The sequence below is a fragment of the Planococcus citri genome, chromosome 4 (genome assembly GCF_950023065.1).
Source record: "Planococcus citri chromosome 4, ihPlaCitr1.1, whole genome shotgun sequence".
Classification (NCBI taxonomy): Eukaryota; Metazoa; Arthropoda; class Insecta; order Hemiptera; family Pseudococcidae; genus Planococcus; species Planococcus citri.
In genome coordinates, this window is record NC_088680.1 from 14,115,806 (window position 1) to 14,125,795 (window position 9,990).

Below are 9,990 nucleotides of genomic sequence, written 5' to 3' on the forward strand. Positions count from 1 at the left end.
TGATGTGGAGATGATGGAAAACAGCGAATTGTTCCCTTTGGATGATATACCAGAACTGGGTAATCGAGCTCCTCCCATCGTGCGGATCAATTTCCCTCCAGGAGCTCGTTCCAATAAACGTCGAACCAGTAAATTGGTCCAGCAAACGATACGTCGCAGGTCACGTAGCATGAGTGCTTGGAGCGATCTCAGCAGGTCCAGTTGGAAATTGGAAGACAGGTAGGAGTTTAGAATTGATGTTTTTGGCGGGAAAACAAGTCATCCTGGCGCAGAACCCGCCAGGTCTGATTCCTCTTTTGAAAATGACACAAAAAAGTTGAAACGTAGTGAGTTGTGAAGATTTTGGTTATGTTGAGGGGGAAAAGTGGTTTGAGCTTCCTTGACCCCTCCCATCCCTTCCCTTCCTATAAAGTTGATGTTTTCTTGGCAAAAAACAAGTCCTCCTGGCGCAGAACCCGCCAGGTCTAATTCCTTTTTTGAAAATGCCACAAAGAGGTTGAAACGTAGACGATTGTAAAGATTTGAGTAATGTTGAGGGGAGAATAGTGATTTGAGCTTTCTTGGCCCCTCCTGACCTCTCCCCACCCCTCTTCCTCCTATAAAAGCTCTGTATGATATTTTGAAGGAAAAAAAATGAAAAGCTTGTGAGATGAAAATAAGGTTTGATTTTTTTTTGTGAGCAATTTCTTTTTTTACGATTTTGATCTATCATTCTTCTGCCCCCCCCCCCTTTAAAAAAATCCGAGAACTTGGATTGACAATAATTCTCGAATATTATGAACTCGTTAGATCGAGGTATCTCATCGAGACAAAAACTTGAACGGAAAAAAGAAGGACCAATGACCTATTTAAAAGCAAGGTGCAAGATGGACGAGAGAATAAGACAAAATAAAATAGAGATTCTTTTAAATTGATCGAGATAGATAAACATGAGAACATTTTTTTTTTTTTTTTTAATGGAAAAAGGGAATTCGTGTCTCACTTTATCGTAGCTCGTCGCATTTTCAAGACGACACTCCATTGTCCTTTTTTGAGTGTTATAGTAGGAGGGAAGAATAATATAAGCGGAGTGGACTAAGGTGATACGAATTTTACGGTCGTTGAAAATGGTGAATCTTAAACGAGAGCTATTTCAGCTTTGAATTGTCTCGGTCGTCGTCGCATAATATAAAATTATCTTCCTAACTTTATCTGTGGGATTTTATGATGGGCATTGGCCGCGAATACAATTTACCCACCGCTGAAAGTGCCAACCCATAGTACTAGGTACCAAGGCGAATATAAACGTTATGAGCCGGACGACGAAGGCTTTGATTTCGTTTCACGTTTCGTAGAACTTGAAGCGAGTAATTGGGCTAGGCGGGGCGATGAACTAAAATTGTCGACAAGTAGAGTAATTTTGACCGCAGAGCTACAATTCAATTTTCCATTGTTTTTTACGACGAGACTTCGGCGAGCCTCGAGGGTATAATTCGGGGGCTGTAGACTGCTGCGTACGACGAGAGTGAAAGTAAAAGACGAAAAGAAAAGTGGATGTGTGCGACGATGCGAGTGACTCGGTGTATAGTCTCGAGAAAGTAACGACGATTATTTTTTTTGCTAGCGTGTAGTGTGCCTTTTTTTTGGCCGAATCAATAGTAGTGTGTCTAGAAAAGTTGACGTCTGATTTTACATGTGATCGGTTATGGGGAAGTTGAATCAATGAGGAACCCGTCTCATCAACGCTGCATCTACTAAAAAAATTGATAATAGTACCTACCCAAAAATTGTTGAAAATTATAAAAATTTGTAAAATATGACAAACGGTTTAATGAATGATCTGATAGCGAAAATAAGAGAAAAAAAAACAATCGTAAAAATGTCTCAAAAATCTTTAAAAATTGAGAGCAATGTGAATACATGGGTACATAGGTTTCAAAATTGATCCAAAAATTGTTAAAAATCACGAAGTTGGTACAGTTGTTGGACTTGGTTGCCTAATAAAAGATGATTACTTACCAATTCACAAGGAGTTCTTCCATCGGAAAAATCTACACAGAACTCAGTATAATGACAGAATTTGGTCTGAGGAACAATGATGATGGATAACTTTTTGTAATGTTCATCTTGAAGCTGAAAAGTTTGTCCAAACTTTAATGCACAGTTCATACGTATATTATATGGAAAGAGAAATAGCTCGATCAGTAATTGGTTTAACGCGAGAAAAAAAAAGTTCAAGCAGGATGAACATTGAACACAATTTATCAAGTTCAAAAGGTTGTACTGTAAGCTCAAAAAGCTCAACTAATCAGTTCAATCAAATTTTTTAAATAGTAGATACTTATTTTGTCCATTCCTCTCATTTCGAGCCTGCAAACATCAATTCAGAAACATAATGTGAAGTTGAAAAAATGCAGTAAATCATTATTTAAAAAAAAATTAATTCCAAACAATTTTTTAAAAAATGAAAAAAATTGAAAAAATTTCAAACTTTCAACTTAGACATTTCAAATGGGAAAAATTCAGTAAATTTCAAAAAATTCTCAAGTTGGAAGAATTGACCAAGTTTTAAAAAAATTTAAAAATTCCAAGAAATTGAACCCATGAATTTTTTTATTTCTTACCCTTTCTTGTACGCTGAATTCGAGCTAGAAGCCACCACTGTTAAGTTTCCTGGAAGATGATTAATCTCAGCCAGCCAATCGATAGGTAGAGTGTCTGTTCCCAAATTCATTATTACGATATAACTAGATTTCTTGTAGGTTCTAGTAAAAGCAAGAACCCAATCCGACATAATGTGGAACTTCAAATCGCCATGTTTTATAGCATTTGTTTTCCTGAGAGCCATTAAATCTTTGAAATAATTCAAACTGCTGTTTTCGTTAGTTCTTTGGTTTTGAACATTGATACTCCAGTAATTCGGATTCACTGGTAACCATGTCTTCTCGCCAGTGGAGAAACCTATGGAAAATATTGTTTTCATTAGGAAGAACTAAGTAGATGGATCCTTGAAAAGCTCCAGAAATGGAAAAGCCCCAGGCAGCGATAAGTTACCAACAGACTTATTCAAGAACGCCACAATTTACTGTTAAGAAGAGACTGCTAGCTTTCTACAATAAAATACTATCAGGTGCTACCATACCCGAACACTTCCATACTACTAATTACTAGAGACTAAGGATACTTTTCGGCATCGTGTGCTGTCGAGTGCTTTCGGCTACGCTCGTTTGACTTTATTCTTTGTAATGATTCAAGTTCCCTGTTCCTGTTGATGAGATTTTTAATTTTAATTAAAAATTAATTATAATATTCGAATATTATATTGTCTTTTACGTATTCTTCATTGTATTTCTTGTAGAATGCAATTTTTTGTTGCTCAATAATATACTTTGGGTTAAATGCCTTGTGAGCAGTTGGAAATCTGATAAGATTTTTTCGATTTTGACTTTGACTGATGTGATATTGATATCAATCTTCTTTTGAAAAACTTCCAAGTTCCAAATGTTTGTACAACAACGTCACTTCTGTTAAAGTTTTACATTTTCTTCAAATTGAATTCGAAAGACTAGTATCATCACAGCTGTTTTTTCTTTATATTTGCCATTTGGTAATGTTCGGATCGGAAACCAAGTTGTCTAACAAGAGTAGGGTAAATGTGCCTAAGTTCGCGCACCTAATTTTCAAACAGTCACTACTTTTTATGAAAAGGAGCTAGAATATTGAAATTTGTACAGAAGGTTCTTCAAACATTTGGCTATTATTTGCCCTAGAAATAAAATTTTTAATCGATTTAGTTTTTGATATTTTGACCAAAAACCAAAAAAAGTCAAATGCGCAAACTTAGGCATATGCCTTCCTAAGATTGCGCATTCACCTTCCCAAGATTGTGCACCAGTGAAAAACATAGAAATTCGTCAATATTGTTTAATTAATGATGAAAGCAAACAAAATGTCTCACGTGAACGTGCATTTGAAACTTCTGAGTGAATCACACTGGAAATACGCTCATATCTGGTATTTACAGCATTACACCCATTTCTTCCTAGCTTTTGACAAGGAGTAAACTCGATACACATATAGAAGGTGTCATTTCATTCAAATAAATTGAATTCTTAATGAAAATTTCGAAAAGTATCATTATTAGTCTAGAAAAGTAACAAAAACTGAAAATCGCAATCTTATGGCACAGGGGTGCTTTTTTAAAAAATTGAAAAATTGAAACTTAATTAAAGCAGAAAATACTTGAAATATGTGCTTGTTATAATCCCCAGACAATTACGAATCTAAAAATAGCTCATTTAGAGCTGTACTCCCATTTCCATAAAAATTGTCGCGTGTGACTTTTATTGGAAAAATTATTAAAAAATTCGAAAAAAAAAGTTTTTTGCTTGTCAGTTGGAGACACTTGGTGCTACCATCACCAAAAAGCGTCAAGTATGATCATTTTGATTCTTCTTTCAAGTAAAGGCGGTATCAATGTTGTAACTTTCACTGGTTCTGAGAAATCGTTACTGCGCAATCTTAGGAAGCGCGCAAACTTAGGCACATTTACCCTACAAGACTGTCGACGAAATTATGAAACAGATTAAAATTCAAAAGAAACAGGACTAACACGAGTTTTATCATTAAAATACGTACAATATTCGTATGAAATAATATGATTATGAAAAAGAAAGATTTGATATGAACAAAAAGGAAACAGGAGTTTCATCTTTGAGGAGAATATTTCATTTTCATGGAGACAAGTCAAACGAGTGTAGCCGAAAGCACTCGACAGCACACGATGCCGAAAAGTATCCTTAGTCTCTAGTAATTAGTTTCCATACTGCAATTATAACCCGCACAACAATTTTATTGTCGACGTTGACATTTACATCGACTACGTTTTTTTTCAACATAATGATGGAAAAGTGATCAATTGATTATTTAGTAGGGATCTTCTGTCCATACAAAAGCTAGGTAAATGAAAATTTTTGAAATTGTCTCATTATTTCTGATACCTTGACATGCCAGATCAACATGTAAGTAGATGTAAAATTCAATGCTCGAAATTTACATCTACAACTACTTATGTTGACCAATTTTTCAGAATTAAAATTTCTGTTTTAGTGTTTAAAAGTTTAGTAAACATTCAAAAATATGATCTTGTGCAATGAGGAAAACAAATTTTTTAGGGAATTGATGAAATTATTCACTTTTCCACAGTTTGGAGTTGTAGATGATATGATGTTGATTTTGTGGATGTATTTGTTGATGTTGAATTTCACATCAACATTAACATTGACATGTCGACAAGAAAATGGATTAGTTTAGTACTCTTAGATAAAGTAATGCACCATCATTGATATAAGGAATTTCTGTTCAACTTTTTGATTATACAGACTTTTTGTCTGAACTTCTTCGGAAGTGGACTTTGCATCAATGCTGTTTTCAGCACGAGTAGTGGTGTCATGTATCGTCGAAAAAAGGTATCGATTAGTATTGAATGACTCTCCAATATCGATATTCGATAAGTATCAATAGTCGATACTAATCGATATTCCAATTTTTCACACTTTTGCCCATGTTTTTTTTTTACCAATGGGCCATGGCCCAGAGGAAAAAACAAAAAATAGAGTGACAATTTTACAGCAGCTGGAATTTTACAAAAATTTGAACAGTTTTTGGTGATTTTTGTTTTTTTTGTGCTTTTATTCGCATTTTGAGGAGGTTTAAACGATAGTTTGCACCATTTTTGCTAAATTTTAACGAAATTTTGTATTCGATACTCGCTCAAAAAGTATCAATAAGTATCGAATACAGCCAAGTATCAATACTATCGATACTATCGATATTGTTTGACACCACTAAGCACAAGCAATAGCCACATCAGAGGAAATCATTTTTGGGAAAAAAATTTAAAATTTTTAAACTCGAATTTTATAACTTTACGAAGCATGAGGTCGACATACATTTTGATGTGAATGTCGATCCATCCACATCCGTCACTTTTGGAAGCCCCATGTCGATGTGAATTTCGACCCTGTGTCGAGCCAATTCTCGACACAAATGCAGATCAACATCAGTCGACAATTACATCAACAATTAGCTCGACACAAGGTTGAAATTCACATCGACATGTGGCATCCAAAAGTGACGGATGTGGATGGGTCAACATTCACATCGAAATTAGCATGGTCATTGTTGTACGGAAATACCCATTTGCAAAAAAAGGGACTGAAATGACCCAGGAAACTACCTTGGAATTAGCTTACTAAATGCTGATTACAAAATACATGCAAAGATACTTGTAAGAAGAATTGAGAGCCATGTAGCGCCAATAATATTGGAATACCAAAATGGATTTCGAAAGGGAAGATCATGCATAGATGGAGTATACGCAACAACGCTGCTGATGAAGAAGAGGCGAGAATATAACCTAGAAACTCACATGTGCTTTGTTGATCTGGAGAAGGTGTATGATCGAGTACAAAGGAAGAAGTTGTTTGAAAATCCTGAGGAAAATCAAAGTAAACGAACAAATAGTACGCTTAATTAAAGAAATATACACGGATAATGTAATAAGAGTAAGATCTGGAAACAAGTTGGAAGCAAAGAAGATAGGAAGAGGAGTAAGACAGGGATGTCCAATGTCATGTAGTCTCTTCAACATCTACTTCAATGGCATGATTAAAGAATGGCTGAAAACCAATCCAAAAGGGCTATACATCAATAACACCCATGTCAATACCCTGCTATTTGCTGATGATCAGGTGGTCTTTGCTGACAATGAAGATGACTTGCAGAGAGTGATGCACAACCTTCAGAAAGTAGCTGCTAAATACGGAATGAGAATCTCGTCGTCAAAAACAAAAGTGATGGTCTTCTAGGGGAAAGAGCCAATATGCAGTAAAATCGTTGTAAATGAAATGCCAGTGGAACAAGTGGAAAGCTTTAAATATCTCGGATGTGAGATGTCATATGAAGGAGAAGTCGACGCGCGACGCACAACTTAAGATCAATAAATTCCTGAGAGTAAGTGGAGCAATAAACCGAGCCATTCCTCCAAGAAAAGTCAGAGCTGAAACTCAAATAAGAATCTACAATACGCTGGCAAGACCAATGCTGCTGTATGGAAGTGAAACATGGACTATGAGAAAGGATATAAAAAGCAAGAGTAACTGCAGTGGAAATGAGATTCATGTGAGCTAAGGCAGGATATATGAGACGAGATAGGAAAAGGAATGAAGACATCCTGAAGGAGCTAGGAGCAGAGCCAATCATTAGACGAGTGAAACATTACAGAAAGAAATGGCGAAAACACGTTGATAGAATGCCTGATTAATGGTCCCCTCGAAAAGTCAAAGAATACACTCCAACTGGCATGGCAGGAGGAGCAGAGGAAGACTGAGGAAAAAAACTTGATGATACTTGTACATAGACAAGCAATTCTTCTGCAGTTTCCCAGATGGGCTGAAGAGCTCACCGGGTCAAAGTTCAATGATGATTGTTTCAAGTTGTCAGGATTCTCAATAAAATAGGTACCAACCAGAAATTATAATTTACCTGCGTTTCTGCTGTCATCCCAATGCATTGGTGTGCGGTGAACGAATCTGTTTAGTACATCATTAATTCGAACCAAATTATTTTGATTCATGTTCAGCTCCACTCCATAGTACACTAGGCAAGTTCCAGGAAGCATTGTAACTAATGCTAACATTATGTAATTGTACTCTGCACTGAATCGATGTGCATATCTTCCTTCATCGTGATCACCAAGCTGTAAATCGTGTTTAAATATGAAATTAATTGCTGAATTTCAGGGAAGTGAAATCACCAAGTAGAAGAATATTTAAGTATCTCCAATTTACCATCCAACTCGATGGCTTATTCTTAGGTAATTCATCTAACCACGTGTGTAGGTAATCGTGAAGCTCTCGAGCGTTTAAATACGTTCCCATCCACCTCATGAGAAAATTTAAAGGTAAATGGATCGCTGGAAAACGTCTTGTTCCGAAATACTTCATCACCATTGGGACGGTTCCAATGGTTTCTCCTATCAGTGGTCTGCAGGATAAGAAATCATAAAATGAATATAGCTTGTATGATTACCTACATAAGATGTTATCCATTTGAGTTTTCATTTTCAATATAAATGCTATTACGTTTGAATTTTCTTCCCACTCTTTCGATCGTATTCTTTAAGAAATACGTTCAATTCATTCAAGAATGTGAACGTATCTGGATGATTGAAAGTATAATTACATGCTAGGAGAGCCCAGAGCCCCATTCCAAGATCTGGTAATGGATTATCTTGAAGTAGTTCGTCTTCCATGAAAAACATCGGTGCATCGATTCGAAACCCTGCTACGCCTTTTTCCAGCCAGAATTTCATTATTCCCTACTTTCAAAATGTTATAATTTGAATTGAATTGCAGTTAAGTAATACCTATGTATTTACAAAGTTAACCAAGAACCTACCTTTACTTCTTCTTTGACAGCGTTATTTCTTAAATTTAGGTCTGGCTGTCCAACTGTAAATTGGTGTAAATAGAACTGTTGTCTTTTATCATTCCATTGCCAAGCACTGCCCAATTTTTCCAGGTTGAATACATTGTACTGCAAAGAAAACAATATGGAAAAATTCAGATCTGGGAATTGTACATAATTATATTTGACTTTGTTTCATGCTTTTTACCCAGTTGCTTGGTGGAATAGGAATGCCATTTTGATCGTATCCTTTTGGATCGACCCAAATATACATAGTAGTCTGTGTATGGATCGATTTTATTGACAGATTGTTCAAACCAACTGTGCTTATCACTACTGTGGTTGATTACCAAGTCTGTTACGAGGTGTAACTCTGGAGAAGAAAATTAAATACACTGTTCATTTTTAGACTTTTGCATCCACTTACATAGCAAGGGTTCGTAGGTATATTCGACACTATGGCATGTAGGTACCTACTTACTTCGAGATTTCATTTCTGTTACCAACAGTTCAAAATCCTGCATATTTCCATACACTGGATCTATTCCTTTATAATCGCTTATATCGTAGCCGCAATCAACCATGGGAGAAGGGTAAAACGGCGCTATGTATATGGTATTTACTCCAATTTCGGCCAGGTAGTCCAGTTTGGAGATTAAACCATTGAGATCTCCTATTCTATCACCATCGCTGTCCTTGAACGATCTGAGGTATATTTCATAAATACTCGCATGTTTCCACCAATTTCTATCCAACGTAAGCCCTCTTGATACGAATAACAAAAAAATTAAAATTATAAAAAGTCTCATTTTTTACACTTGAAAAAAAAAATAGTCTGAACTGTGTATAAAAAGAGCAAGAATTTACAGCTCAAACAATTTTTCACAAAATGAAAAAATCACTTGCTTAACGTAGAGGTATACCGAGGCAGTCCATGTAGTCAGAGTGAATCGAATTTATACTAACGTGAATTATTTCTTCAATCACCGTCGTCATTTGACATTTGCATTGGAATTTTCACGTAATGATAACGTGTTGCAATACCTCCTTCAAGTTATCTTAATGCTAATATAAATTAACACCTCGTTTACCTATTCTAAATTTATAGGTAACTTTAAGCACAAGCGGATTTTCAAAAAATAGCAGCAATAAAGATTAGAACAGTGAAAAATATTGTCTTCATTATACTTACGTATGTATAACAAATGCATAGGTGGCTATTTATATACCTCTATCAATTGCAAAATGATAAATACTTGATCCGTCATTACAAAGCTTAGTGCTTGCATGAGGATTTGGTCCCATCAACAACGCTGCGCCGAGTGGAAAAATTGATAAAATGACTTAGTGGGTAATCCAACCAACTTCGTTTAAGAAACAAAACTTACTTGTCGAAATTTAATATACATATTGCCTAGTTATCAAAAGTTGAAGATCACCATTATTTTTCCCATTCTCAGAAGATCTTGGAATAAGGAGGAAAAACTCATTTAGACAAGAAAAGATTACCTAATTTTGCTTGATGATTGATGTTTTAATGCT

At 35.6% G+C, this 9,990-nt stretch overlaps 1 protein-coding gene across 1 annotated transcript; it reads right to left on the reverse strand.

The window, feature by feature from the left end:
- Positions 1 to 1,785: 1,785 nt before the first annotated feature.
- LOC135844293 (maltase A2-like) lies at positions 1,786 to 9,613 on the reverse strand. Its single transcript, XM_065362450.1, has 8 exons — positions 8,930 to 9,613; positions 8,657 to 8,821; positions 8,440 to 8,577; positions 8,124 to 8,359; positions 7,830 to 8,025; positions 7,525 to 7,738; positions 2,604 to 2,940; positions 1,786 to 2,112 (listed from the first exon to the last, which is right to left on the reverse strand). The coding sequence occupies exons 2-8, from the start codon at positions 8,720 to 8,722 to the stop codon at positions 2,031 to 2,033; spliced, it is 1,269 nt and encodes a 422-aa protein (XP_065218522.1). The 5' UTR covers positions 8,723 to 8,821; positions 8,930 to 9,613; the 3' UTR covers positions 1,786 to 2,030.
- Positions 9,614 to 9,990: the final 377 nt, after the last annotated feature.

Coding starts and splice junctions, on each gene's coding strand:
- LOC135844293 (XM_065362450.1), bottom strand. CDS start 8,722: ATGTATATTTGGGTCGATCCAAAAGGATACGATCAAAATGGCATTCCT. Junction 7,739..7,829: donor ATAAGCCATCGAGTTGGATG/GTAAATTGGAGA, acceptor CACGATTTACAG/CTTGGTGATCACGATGAAGG. Junction 2,113..2,603: donor AATTCAGCGTACAAGAAAGG/GTAAGAAATAAA, acceptor CAAACTTTTCAG/CTTCAAGATGAACATTACAA.